The sequence below is a fragment of the Phyllobates terribilis genome, unplaced genomic scaffold (genome assembly GCF_046119375.1).
Source record: "Phyllobates terribilis strain yellow unplaced genomic scaffold, ASM4611937v1 Scaffold_1__5_contigs__length_1240528914, whole genome shotgun sequence".
Taxonomy (NCBI): Eukaryota; Metazoa; Chordata; class Amphibia; order Anura; family Dendrobatidae; genus Phyllobates; species Phyllobates terribilis.
In genome coordinates, this window is record NW_027362761.1 from 263,663,994 (window position 1) to 263,678,643 (window position 14,650).

At 42.9% G+C, this 14,650-nt stretch overlaps 1 protein-coding gene across 4 annotated transcripts in view; it reads right to left on the reverse strand.

Annotated features, from left to right (window-relative positions):
* EMID1 (EMI domain containing 1) overlaps positions 1–14,650 on the reverse strand; it is a 143,334-nt gene that overhangs the window by 30,496 nt on the left and 98,188 nt on the right. For all 4 annotated transcript variants that reach the window (XM_073671864.1, XM_073671873.1, XM_073671880.1 and 1 more), the window contains exons 9-11: positions 12,708–12,827; positions 4,409–4,486; positions 4,269–4,321 (exon numbers count right to left, since the gene is read on the reverse strand). In XM_073671864.1, coding sequence (XP_073527965.1) covers positions 4,269–4,321; positions 4,409–4,486; positions 12,708–12,827 — 251 coding nt within the window. The remainder of the gene's footprint in view (positions 1–4,268; positions 4,322–4,408; positions 4,487–12,707; positions 12,828–14,650) is intronic.

Sequence of the window (14,650 nt, forward strand, 5' to 3'; positions counted from 1 at the left end):
TAACGATCAGGCCCCTGCTGTGAGGTCGCTGATCGCTGCAAAGTGTCCTGGACCATTTTTTGGTCGTTGGCCTCCCGCTGGCCAGCACACATCGCTGTGTGTGACCAGCGGGACCAACGATCTGGCTGGTAACCATGGTAAATATCGGGTTACTAGGGGCACGCGCGCACTTAGTAACCCGCTGTTTACCATAGATACCACTCTGCTACGGTGAGCAGAGGCTCCAGCGCACCGTAGCAGAGTGGTATCCATGGTAAACAGCGGGTTACTAGGGGCACACGCGCACTTAGTAACCCGATATTTACCATAGTTACCAGCCTGCTCCTGCTTAAGCAGCAGGCTGGGAACGGGAGCAGGACATCGTGGAACGATTCTTTCCACGATATCGCTGCTCCCCTGATCGCTGGTGAGCCTGCCTGTTTGACAGCTCACCAGTAGTGTTGAGCGATACCTTCCGATATCAGGAAATATCGTATCGGATTGGATCGGGCCGATACCCAAAAAGTATCGGATATCGCCGATTCCGATACCGGAAACCAATCAAGTCAATGGGACACAAATATCGGAATGAAAATAAACCCTTTCTTTCCTTGTAGGTTAATTCTACATGAAGTAAAACAACTAAGAATAATGTAGAATGACATGAAAAGCCGTCAATTCATCAGCGGCATACACCGGTACCCGACAATTTACAACAGAAAGAATAGAGCATCACACATAGATTAGATAGATAGAAACATGTCAGTCACATATATATGAAGTACAGTGACAGTGTTGCTTACTGTACTTGTCATTTAGTGTAAAGGATTTATTAAAAAAAATATTAGTGTTTTCGTGCACCGTCTCTTTAAAAAAGCCGGCCGGCAATTCAGCATCTGTACCCGACAATTTATAACAGACAGAATAGAGCTTCAGACATAGATTAGATAGATAGAAACATGTCAGCCACATATATAAGAAGTACAGTGACAGTGTTGCTTACTGTACTTGTCATTTAGTGTAAAGGATTTATTTAAAAAAATAATAGTGTTTTCATGCACCGTCTCTTTAAGAAAGCCGGCCGGCAATTCAGCATCTGTACCCGACAATTTAGAATAGAAAGAATAGAGAATCACACATAGATTAGATAGATAGAAACATGTCAGTCACATATATATGAAGTACAGTGACAGTGTTGATTACTGTACTTGTCATTTAGTGTTAAAATAAAGGATTTATTTTAAAAAAAATTGGCGTGGGGTTCCCCTTAATTTTAGGCTCTAGCGGAGGTTAAGCAGACAGCTGGGGCAAATGTTTGAAGCCTGGGAAGGGGGTAATACCCACGGAGCTTCCCAGGCTACTAATATCAGCCCCCAGCTGAATACCTAGCCTTTACTAGCTATTAAAATGGGGGAACCCCCCCAAAAAAATAACGTGGGGTCCCCCCTAATTTAATAGCTAGCACAGGCTAGGCAGACAGCTGGGGGCTGATATTAATAGCCCAGGAAGGGTGCCATGAATATTGGCCCCCTCCCAGGCTAGAAACACCAGCCGTCAGCCGCCCCAGAAATGGCGCATCCATAGGATGCGCCAATTCTGGCACTTAGCCTTGCTCTTCCACGCTGCCCTGGTGCGGTGGCAGGGGGTAATAGGGTTGGGGTTGATGTCAGCTTATAATGCCAGCTGACATCAAGCCCAGGTTAGTAATGGAGAGGCGTCTATAAGACACCCCCATTACTAACCCCATAGTCAAAGTTAAAAGAAAACACAAACACCCAGAATAAAGTCCTTTAATTGAAATAAAGACACAATTCTTTATTGTTCTAAATTAAACCATACTTACCATCATGCCCATTCCAGCTGAAGCCAACGATCTCCTGCAATAAAAGTAAAATAATAAAGCAACCTCATCCTTACCTTTCCATGGTTCCCACGACAGCTTCAGCTCTGCTACATCGGCAGCGGGAGCCACTGACTGAGGTCACCGGAGTGCATTCAGGCAGCGCAGCTCCGGAGACCTCCTTTACGGCACTGCTGTACCGTGGGAATTTCTCACGATACAGCAGGGCCGTAAAGGAGCTAACCGGAGCAGCGCTGCCTGAACTCCGGTGAACCCTTACGGCCCCGTCATTCTAGCGGCGGCAGCGGTTCAGAGCGGTCACATTCTATGTGGCTGCTCTGAACTGGAGATCTTCGTGGGACACTCGTGGACTGCTACGGAGGGGTAAGGATAAGGTTGTGGTTTATTATTTTATATTTTATTACAGGAGATCGATGGCTTCGGGGAATTAGGTGTCTTGGTGAGTATAGGTGTAGTTTTTTATTTTTTTACTTTATTTTAGGTGGCGATCGGCGGGGACAGGTAATGTATGAACTAATTTCTTTTAGGTAACCACTGGCCACCAATGACATGTATTTAACATTTATTGGGGACACAGTAGGGCAATTTAAATAGCAGGATCAGGCTGATGGGAACTACTGCTCCCATCGAGCTGATCCTGCTGGCAGGAGTGGACGGGGGACAGACATAGGCCGATGGGAGTAGTAGTGTCACATCGGCCTATGTCTGCCTGCACGCACACACACCGCACACACCCGCACACATCGCACAGACACCGCGCACACCCGCACAAACATCGCGCACACACCCCGCACACATCGCACAGACACCGCGCACACCCGCACAAACATCGCGCACACACCCCGCACACATCGCACAGACACCGCGCACACACCCCGCGCACACACCCCGCACACACACCCCGCACACACACCCCGCACACACACCCCGCACACACACTAATCATGACGGGTCTGGGAGGTGAGGCTGACCTGTGCGGCCGTGGGAAAGTTCATGTGAGTTCATGCAGTCAAGTATGAACTCACATGAACCCTCTGAGGGCACCGCGGCGACTTCAAATGAACAGCTGATCGGCATCACCTGATACCTCAGCTGTTCATTTGAAATAACCGGCGGGAAAGCGCAGCACAGAACGGGAAAGCCGGCGGTGAAGTCTTTTCACTGCCGGCTTCCCCGCCCGGGTCCTTCGCTCCTTGGTGCTGCGCTCCCCGCCCGGTCCTAATTTACGATTGGGATTGGAGGTGGCGAGGGGAGCGGAGGATCGGGGTGGGAGGCTGCGGGGAAGCAGTATGGGGCTGTGTGATTGTTTAAAAGCCGGCGGCTTTATACCGCCCGCCGGCTTTTACACAATCAGGAGAATTCTCCCCCGCTGGGATGGCATTCTGATGACAGGCTGGATCGCGCTGCCATCCAACTTGTCATCCTTCACAGACACTGCAGAGCGCAGGCATTATGGGAACTTCCGATTCCGGTATCCGATATTGTAAAAGTATCGGAAATTAAGTATCGGAATTCCGATACCGCGAATATCGGCCGATACCCGATATTACAGTATCGGAATGCTCAACACTACTCACCAGCGATGTATTAGCGATGCAGCAACGATCCCTGACAGGTCGTATCGTTGTCAGGATCGCTGCTGCATCGCTTAGTGTGACGGGGCCTTAATGCATAAAATGTCTGTCCATAGTACAGCACCCAAATGAGTCTACAGAAATACTGGGCATGATGCAGAATTCCTCATCCATTTTTTTGGCATTTGTCCATCTTAGAGAATTCATCGTAAAGCATGAATTCCAGCACCCTTGCTGTTTACCCAAACATCTAGCCATCATTCAGGAATTTCAATTGCAGAAATATAATGTTTAGACAAAGTCTGAGGACAGTCTTCTTATCTAATACATTGTTGCCGAATAGGAAACGGATAAACGGATCTGTCTGTTCATTGTCATGTATGATGTGTGATTATCAAAATACTGGCATATTAATTTTATCCAGATTTGACTGCAATTATTAAAAATATTCCATCAGACACAGCCCAGTTCATTTTGTCACTGACCTATAATTATGGAGAAGAAATAATAGCTCACACAATGAATACTACAATCATACATCCCTTGTAGACAAACTTGAAAAGTTTAGCAATTTCTAAATTAAATTCCACCAATTCTACTTATAATTAGTTATTAATCAAGGACTTAAAAATCAGACTGGAATTCGCTGATCATCACATGTTTTAATCAGTTACTTTAAAGAACATTTCAGCAGTAAAACTCCTGCTTAATATTTGTGGTCTACAGTGGTTGTCGCTTTTCATTCACTCAGCTTCTTAAAACTTATTTTTCTGATGTATTAAATTTTATCCAAGTTCAGAAAATAAGGTCTATTCTTTTTTTCTTTTTTTTTTCATTTATCATTCTCAACTTACGTTATTTCCCATTGGTCCTGGTGGCCCAGATTCCCCCTGAGGTCCTGGTGGCCCTGCGAGTTAAATAATGTTTTTATGAAATATGTTTTCATTTCATATACAGGACTTGAAAAGATGAAACACAAAGTAGTCCTTGGTACCTGATGGTCCTGGGGGGCCCCTTGGTCCCTGAATGGGGTTTCTTCCATTCTCAGTAAAACGATTGGAATTAAATAGATCTAAAAAACAAATAATCACAAATTCACTTTCTAAAATTCTTTAGAGAAGAGAAAGAACATGAATGATATACCTTAGTTCATTAGAAAGTGATTGTTACGTTACACAGCTATTGGCATTGCAAATATCGGACCTGTGCACAGCCCCATAGAATATCAAGGTAGGTACGAGTGCTATCCATAAAAGCCACGGCTAATACTTCTCCGAGAAAATCTGTCATGTGCACAAGCCCTTATAGTGTATATGGCTTTTAAAATCTATCAATTCACCTCTCTAAAACCAAATCTAACTTGATCCCACATGGCAATTGGATCTCACTAGATCAACTGAGCATCATTTATCAATGTAATAATTATAACTTTCACTGCAATTAGTTGTGAAAATAAAACCTGTTTTGAATCCTGTCATTGTATCCAGGAACGGACTGGGACTGAAATTCAGACCCATGTTGTCTCCCCCCAGAGCTCCAGATGGTAATCTCTATTAATAATATTACCCTGCCTGGAGAAAATCAAGATTTACTATATGACCAATATTTCTAATAATACTGATATATAAAACTTAAATATAACAACACCGCAATAATAATATTGTAATTTAACAGACAGATATTATCAAACCATATCCAATTATTACAAGCATATACAGTAGTGATACTACCTACAGTCTGATCATAAAGGGTTGTCCAGGCGCTGGGTGCAGGCAGTCATGTGATCGCAAGTATTCTATTTGCACACATGCAGTCACATTCCGACTAGACGTGCGCAGCCTCGTTCAATACAAGTGAATTGAATGAGGCCTGAATGTTGGAAGTATACAAATCGCATACTTGCGGTCACATAGCCGCCCGCTCCCTGCGCCAGAGAGTCCTGAGAGAGCATGATGCAGACTTTAACCTCAAGCCTGGACCACCACCCCTTTGACCAAAACAACTGTACTGGGACTTATATTACCACAATACAGTGACCACATAATGATAATATCAGTTTTACACCAGTTCTCTGCAGACCTTATACAGTTAGGTCCATATATATTTGGACAGAGACAACATTTTTCTAATTTTGGTTCTAGACATTACCACAATGAATTTTAAACAAAACAATTCAGATGCAATTGAAGTTCAGACTTTGAGCTTTCATTTGAGGGTATCCACATTAAAATTGGATGAAGGGTTTAGGAGTTTCAGCTCCTTAACATGTGCCAGCCTGTTTTTAAAGGGACCAAAAGTAATTGGACAAATTAAATAATTGTAAATAAAATGTTCATTTCTAGTACTTGGTTGAAAACCCTTTGTTGGCAATGACTGCCTGAAGTCTTGAACTCATGGACATCACCAGACGCTGTGTTTCCTCCTTTTTGATGCTCTGCCAGGCCTTCACTGCTGTGGTTTTCAGTTGCTGTTTGTTTGTGGGCCTTCCTGTCTGAAGTTTAGTCTTTAACAAGTGAAATGCATGCTCAATTGGGTTGAGATCAGGTGACTGACTTGGCCATTCAACAATATTCCACTTCTTTGCTTTAATAAACTCCTGGGTTGCTTTGGCTTTTTGTTTTGGGTCATTGTCCATCTGTAGTATGAAACGATGACCAATCAGTTTGGCTGCATTTGGCTGGATCTGAGCACACAGTATGGCTCTGAATACATCAGAATTCATTCGGCTGCTTCTGTCCTGTGTCACATCATCAATAAACACTAGTGACCCAGTGCCACTGGCAGCCATGCATGCCCAAGCCATCACACTGCCTCCGCCGTGTTTTACAGATGATGTGGTATGCTTTGGATCATGAGCTGTACCACGCCTTCGCCATACTTTCCTCTTTCCATCATTCTGGTAGAGGTTGATCTTGGTTTCATCTGTCCAAAGAATGTTCTTCCAGAACTGTGCTGGCTTTTTTAGATGTTTTTTAGCAAAGTCCAGTCTAGCCTTTTTCTTCTTGATGCTTATGAGTGGCTTGCACCGTGCAGTGAACCCTCTGTATTTACTTTCATGCAGTCTTCTCTTTATGGTAGATTTGGATATTGATACGCCTACCTCCTGGAGAATGTCGTTCACTTGGTTGGCTGTTGTGAAGGGGTTTCTCTTCACCATGGAGATTATTCTGCGATCATCCACCACTGTTGTCTTCCGTGGGCGCTCAGGTCTTTTTGCATTGATGAGTTCACCAGTGCTTTCTTTCTTTCTCAGGATGTACCAAACTGTAGATTTTGCCACTCCTAATATTGTAGCAATTTCTCGGATGGGTTTTTTCTGTTTTTGCAGCTTGTTTCACCTGCATGGAGAGCTCCTTTGACCGCATGTTTACTTCAAAGCAAAACCTTCCAAATGCAAGCACCACACCTCAAATCAACTCCAGGCCTTTTATCTGCTTAATTGAGAATGACATAACAAAGGGATTGCCCACACCTGTCCATGAAATAGCCTTGGAGTCAATTGTCCAATTACTTTTGGTCCCTTTAAAAACAGGCTGGCACATGTTAAGGAGCTGAAACTCCTAAACCCTTCATCCAATTTTAATGTGGATACCCTCAAATGAAAGCTGAAAGTCTGAACTTCAACTGCATCTGAATTGTTTTGTTTAAAATTTATTGTGGTAATGTCTAGAACCAAAACAAGAAAAATGTTGTCTCTGTCCAAATACATATGGACCTAACTGTATGTGTACTGTACAGGTTCTTATAAGTGACATTCTTGCTGACTGTTGTCAATCATTTTCCCTTCTCTTTTCTATTCAGCCATGACCACCACAACCACTTCTCTCATCCATAACTTGTCCCTACAAAATGTAATACAGAGACATCTTTGGCTTACTGCTTTCCAGCCCCCACCTCTACACAAACCATATAGTGCTATAACCAGTCCCGTATACAGTAATAATGCCCCTTCTGTGCCCTGTATAATAATAGCACCTTTGTGCCCCTACAGAGTAATAATGTTTACTCTGTACTTCCTCATAGTAATAATGCTCCCCTGTGGCTCCTTACAGTTATACAGCACCTTATAGAAATAACATCCCCCTGTGCCTTCCTATAATAATAATAATGTTCCCTTGTGTTTCTTTACAGCTCTACAACACTATACAGTAATAATGTCCCCGTGTTTTTTTTATAATAATAATGCCTCCTGTGCTTCCCCTATAATGCTAACGATACTTCAATGTGCCTCCATATAATAATACCACCCCCACATTGTACCTCCTTATAGTAATGACCCTCAGTGCCTCTTTATTGCAATAATGCCTGTGAGTAGGAGCTTACATAGAAATCACAGGGCTCTATAGCAAAAGTCCTGTCAGGGAAAATATGCGCAGCCACAGAAGGGCATATCTACCAACTTTTTAAGAAACGGAATGGGATATGTATTACAGCACAGTTATTTTGCCCCTACTAAAGCCCTTAGTGTTTCATGGCCCCCACAGAGTATGATGCTCCCACACAGTATGATGGCCCCACAAACTTGACACAAATTATGATGCCCCACAGCACTCCACACAGTAAGATGGTCACCACAGCCTCCTATACAGTATGATGGTCTCCCTCAGCCTCCCACACAGTATGATGGTACCCCACAGCCCCATATATAGTATGATGAATCCCCCCACAGCCCTACATACAGTATGATGTCATTCCCACAGCCCCCATTCAGTATGAGGTCTCCCCACAGCCCTCTATATAATATGACGGTACCCTCCCCCCCCACCAACTCCATACATTATGATTGTAAAATCGAAGACTCACCTAATCCAGATTCCCTGTTCTCCGCAGCCTTCATCTCCTCTTCTATCCTGTCTCTCAGTTGACATGGACACCACGTCGCCTGGCGTCCCCTGAGTGGCTTTGGCATTCAGCAGGCCGCAGACTAAAAGTATCCTGCGACCTGCCAGAGTAAGTGATGTGGCACTTAGCCCGTGGCTCTGTGCTCTGTCACAACTGTTAACAGTATCAGCTTCCTGTGGATGTCTGTTAACAGAGTAGCAGATAATGCGGCCCATGGAAGGACAGGCCCATCTGGTATTTGTCAGATTTGCCCAATGGGCAGTCCGGTCCTGATTTTATCTATAGCTTGGTAGGTTGACAAAGAACGCACCATAAGCATTCGAAACGCGTTGCTCTTATGGGCCCCTTTTTGGACATGTGCTGTAGTGTCTGTATTTTAACTCAATAAAGAAGATTTTTTCGGGACTCACCTGTGGCTGGAGCCTCTTCCCTTTCTCACTGATTTTATCTATCTTTACTATCTCCTGGCGATAGAGCACTTTAAAGTTCAACTGCTCTAACAGTAAAGAACTCTTTCCTATAGCCATGATTAAGCAAGCTACAAAAGTTCAGTGACTAATTTTGGAATTAAGGCATTATATGTCACATTTTTTAATGTTCCTGCATATAAATCTTAAAGAAGCACAATTTTTCCAATCATATATTACAGAAGAGATCTTCTACTCATTATTCAAAGGAATCTGTCAGCGTGATTTCACCCCCACAACAAACTATTAATATGTGCATTTAGCTCTTTCAGGGCAATACCTTTACATTGCCAATCCATTTGTCCACTATTGTGAAATCAGAATTGATATGAATTGATATTCAAATGGATTTGGTAAATCTAAAACCTCTGTCACTCCAGCTCTGAAGTCACACAGCATAAAGGCTGTCAGTCAAGCAGCAGGAGGCGGTGCTAGGTGGGGAATTATTATAATTTTTATTATTATTATTTATTTTTAGAGCACCATTGATTCCATGGTGCTGTACATGAAAGACGGTTACATACAAAATACAAATATATATTACAGTGAACAAATTAACAATGACAGACTGGTACAGAGGGGTCTTACATACTACCGGATAATAGGGAAGGAGACAGTAGGTTGGGGGAGGGGAACAGAGCTGGAGTGACAGAGGCTTCAGATCCACCATAACCTTTATATATCAATTAAAATGGTGATTACTCAGTAATGGAGGAAAGGCCTGTCCATCTAAAGGTATTGCAGGACTTGTCTTTGAAAGAGCTCCATGCACATACAAATGGTTTAGGGTGTGAAATCTTGCTGACAGATTCCATTTAATCTAGTTGTACTTCTTTGAACTCTCTCTAAAAGACAGTGTGGAGGCCAAAACTGTACTCCACATTCAGAGAAAGTCTTACAAAGGATTTATTCAACTTGGGGATGCTGGTAACATTCTCTTTTTCTATGGACAGAGCGGGTATCAGACTCACTCTTAAAACTTGTATGGGTCTATAACTGATATTAAAATATCAAGAAACTCAGGTAAATTAATGACGTGGCACAGACTCACTTTGTGATGTGTTTTTAAGCATACTAATCAATAATGGATGGTGTATGGCAGCACTAGTAAATTGGATCTGAATTTCAAACTACAATTCTAAAATCAGTATAGACTGCCATCTATTGGTAACCTTAAGGAAGACATGTGCTAGCTAAATGTGTGCAGCTAGCCGGAATCTTATCGTGAAAATTCTTGTGAAAAGTCTCGGGGCACCATATAATTATTACTCTTATTCTCCAAAACACTAAGGTCCCAATTCATCAGTGTTTACTCCACAATGTGCCACAATTCTGTAAAAATACCTCGAAAAGTCGCAGAATTTTATACGTTTCTCCTCTTCATTTTTTTATCTGTTTTCTTATTTTTTTATTTATTTTTTTTAATCCATTAACCATTAACTAAAACACCAAAAAAACGTAGAGGCTTTTTTGTAGCATTCCCATTGTAAAGAACGAAGAGGCTTCATAGCTTTAGATGAAGAACGGTCAGGTCACTCATTTTGAATGCTTGGCTTTTTTGAAAAACTCAAAGCTAAAAAAAACAATTAAAAGCCTGAACATATGAACAGCAATGTAAATGTTTAACAGACATGACTAGGAAGCATTTTTTAGCGATTTTTTTTTTTTCTTCAGGTGTTTTTTTGACATGGTGCAGCCCCAAAAATACATGAAAAAAGTTAGAAGCAATCCTAAAGGTATGAGCACATGGAGTTGGTCTTTTTAAGGCCTTTTCTGAGCAGTTCTGCTTCAAAAACCGCCTGATAAAGCACTCATCATGAACTGCTTGAAAACTCTCCCTTTTCATTTCTACTGAAAAACGTCTTTTTTCTTCCAAAAACACTGAGCGGTTAAAAGAAGTGAGCTGACCATTCTCCAGGCGTTTTCTGCTGCGAAGTCGCTCCATACTTTACAATAGAAGCCAAAGGGAAGGATAAAAATAATGTGCGGAAGACGCCGGGACATCTTATTGAGTGTTTACACCTCAAAAAACTCTAGTGTTTTATTCACTCCTTGATGTATTTAAAAAAACACACGAAAACTGCCCCCCCCAAAGAAAAAATCTTTAAAGAAAATGCAAATTTTATTTATTTTACTGACTTATATAGCACTATTACTCCTGCAGCTCTTTGCAGACATTATGGGCACTGTCCCCATTGGGGCTCACAATCTACATTCCCTATCAGTATGTCTTTGGAGTGTGGGAGGAAACCGGAGAACCTGGAGGAAACCCATGCAAACATGGGGAGAATATACAAACTCCTTGCAGATGTTGTCCTCGGTGGGATTTGAAGCCAGGACCCCAGCACTACAGTGCTAACCACTGAGCCACCGTGCTGCTGCAGGATAAAAAAAACATTGACGATTGAAGTGGTTTCGGCCTTGAAAATATTTTTGTGGTGACTATTTCTAATTACTTCCCTAGAAGATGTGTAATCACCTGACTACATGTATATGTAAACTTTGAAAAGTCATTATCCTGTCTTGGATGAGAAAGAAAATTATGGACTTTAACCTTCGTTCACTCCTACATTTGAGCCTTCGTTAGGAGGTTTTGCCATTTTAACTAGTAGCGCTATTTGAAATGACCGACACCCCTACGGAAACTCAATTGATGCTCTTGCAGAAGACCGTATTATCGGTCTGAGTGCGATCCGACAAAACATGTTATGCTGTAGGGTTGTGCACATGAGCGCTATAAAGATCCCCACGGTGCCGGCGCCGGAAGCGGGCGGGCGTGTGACCACAAATATGCGATTTGTATACATGCGATCAAATGCTGACTTCTTTGTGCACAACCTCGCTCAATTGAAGCATCCGAGGAAAAAAATTTGCAGCATGCCCAAATTGGATCCATTATACAGATAGCAGTCGGCCATGCAAGTCAATGAGTCTGTAGAATAGAAATCATCTGGATGCACTCAGATGACACATGAGTGCAGTCAGATTTCCACAGATTGACAGAATGGAGAAGATAGAGAATTTTTTTTCTCCATCTTCTCCTCATCCGAGAGAATCAAATGACCCACAGAGTTTGATCAGAGTGTGATTTGCATAATCAATCCAATTCTCTCGGATGAGAGAATACACTGTCATCTGCACCTGCCCGAGGTGTGGGGGGGGTGCATGACCACATGCTGACTAGACATGCGCGGCCTTGTTCAATGCACTTGCTAGACATGTCTAGTCGGATTGTGGCTAGAAGTATGCAAACCGCATACTTGCGGTCATATGACCGCTTGCACCTGGCTTCGGCAGCGGAGAATCCTCACAGCACACAGGGAGGATTCACAAGTCTCCAGTCACATAGAGTGATTGCAGACTTGTAGCCTAAGGCCAGACAACATCTTTAAGCTTCATTTGCACATGGACCCTTTAGACAGAACCTGAAAACCCATCTCTTCAAACAAGCTTACAGCCTGCCATGACCTTGCCTGCTGCCACCTCATCAACACCGGAGCTACTGCAACCCCCCAACCTACTGTCTCCTTCCCCATTCCTGTAGAATGTAAGCCCGCAAGGGCAGGGTCCTCTTCCCTCTGTACCAGTCTATCACTGTTAGTTCGCTTACTGTAAGTGACATCTGTATTTGGTATGTAACCCCTTCTTATGTACAGCACCATGGAATCAATGGTGCTATATAAATAAATAATAATAATAATTTGCACATGAATTAAGACAGCAATTTTTCAATCAGGGAGAAACAGTAAAGGTGTGGATGACATCTTTCAGAGAGGATCATAACCGTATAAACAGTTTAAGAGGGAGGCGTTTCAAGTTCAATGGGGTCCATCAGGTGTGTTGTTCTGAATCTGTTTCCTACAGATCTGATTAATCTGTTTCCTACATGTGTTCTGTTTTTCTGTTCCTACAATGGGATGCTAGTTGTACTACAACATACATTTATAAATAAAGTTTATGGGTTTAAATAATTGCAATAATTACCCTGATCCATTAGTCTCTGCATTGCCGGAGCAGGAGGGCCAGATGGCCCAGGAGGGCCTCTTTCTCCAGGAGCACCTGCTGGACCATTCCTTCCTGGGGGTCCTGGGGCACCAGGAGGACCTAGTGTGTGAGAATGTTAACACTGTTGAAGGTGGTTTACAGGTCAGTTAAATATCATGTACACAAATCTATACAGTCGTTCAAAAGAGAACATAAAATAGAAAGTTGTATAGGAAGTAAAGACAAAGAATTAAGAATGAAAGTAAAAAATGAAGATCCTTGTCATACTATATATGAATAAATACAGCGGAGGCAATTTAAACCAAGGGAAGGACCTTTCAGGGCTTCTTCTCACATTTTGTACCATCTTAATAGCTTAAAATACACAGCAAACTATTGAGACGTTTCTGAGTTTCTGTAATATAGCTGATTATTGAATTTATTCAGCCTTTTCTTAAAGATAAACCATGAATATTAGATAGGTGGAAGACTGACTCAAGATTTAGGCTTTGGCCTCTCCAGAATGCTCAGACCTCTGCTCTGCATGAGAGCAGATCTCAGGGTCTCTAAAGGATTCACCTCGCACACACTCCTCAGAGGTGTAAAGCACATGATGTATGGGTATACAGTAACACCACTTACAGACAGGAGTGTAATGATCATAGTTACAGATGGTGCAACCACGACCTGACCAGTGCAGGAGGTGGGCCCGACGACGCCAGCACATACTTCAGCTGGATGTGCGTCTGACGCACATTTAGTTGAAATGCATTGCAATGCAGAGACCCGCCAGGTCCCTACACTGCAATGCACATCGCCAGCCAATCAGAGGTCGGCAGCTGACACTACTACATAATCGAGGAAGGGGGGAAACACATATGTCCTTATAGGCTTTAGAACACTACAAGGGCCCATACATCTAACCAACGTGCAGGTGGAGCCTATCGGACTCTAGTTACGCCACTGCCTGCAGACACTGGCATAACAATCCTAGCACAAAAGCATTAGGCTGTCTGACTGACGCCTTCTCGATGTCATCAACTAGTGCAGAAATGGTGACACTGTTGAGCGAATTCTTTGCTAGATACTGCACAATACATCATTATTCAAATTAGGCACTTTAACATACAACTGGTGAACTTGCAGCAGAATATCTGTGTCTGCCTCTGGCTCACTCTACTTCCTTGACCCCTAATCTTTGCATAGACTTTTATAAGCAGTAATTATCTGATAGCCTCCACTTCACACTCCAAATAGTATGATGCCCCTCAAATAGTATGATGGCTCACAAATAGCACTCCAAATAGTATTTATTTATTTTACTCACTTATATAGTGCCATTAATTCCACAGTACATTTCAGCAATACAGAATACATAATACAGACAATATAACTGTCCCCATTGGGGCTCACAATCTAGGTTCCCTATCAGTATGTCTTTGGAGTGTGGGAGCAAACCGGAGACCCTGGAGGGAACCTATGCAAACATGAGGAGAACATGCAGATATTGTCCTTGGTGGGATTTGAACCCAGGACCCCAGCACTGCAAGGCTGCAGTGCTAACCACTGAGCCACCATGCTGCCCACATAGTATGTTGGTTGCTCAACATAGCCCTCCAAATACTATGATGGCCCCCACATAGCACTCCAAATAGTATGATAGCCCCACAAATAGCCCTCCTATTAGTATGATGAGATCTAGATAGCCCTCCAAATAGTGAGATGGCCCACACATAGCCCTCCAAATACTGTGATGGCCCTCCACATAGGCTTCCAAATAGTATGATGGCCCCCCACATCTTTCATACAGTATGATGGCCCCCCAAGTAGCATGATGGCTCCCACATAGCACTCCAAATAGTATGATGGCCCCACAAATAGTAATGGCCCACACAAAGTACCCATTGAGTAAAAAAAAAAAATACTCACCTATCCCCATTCTC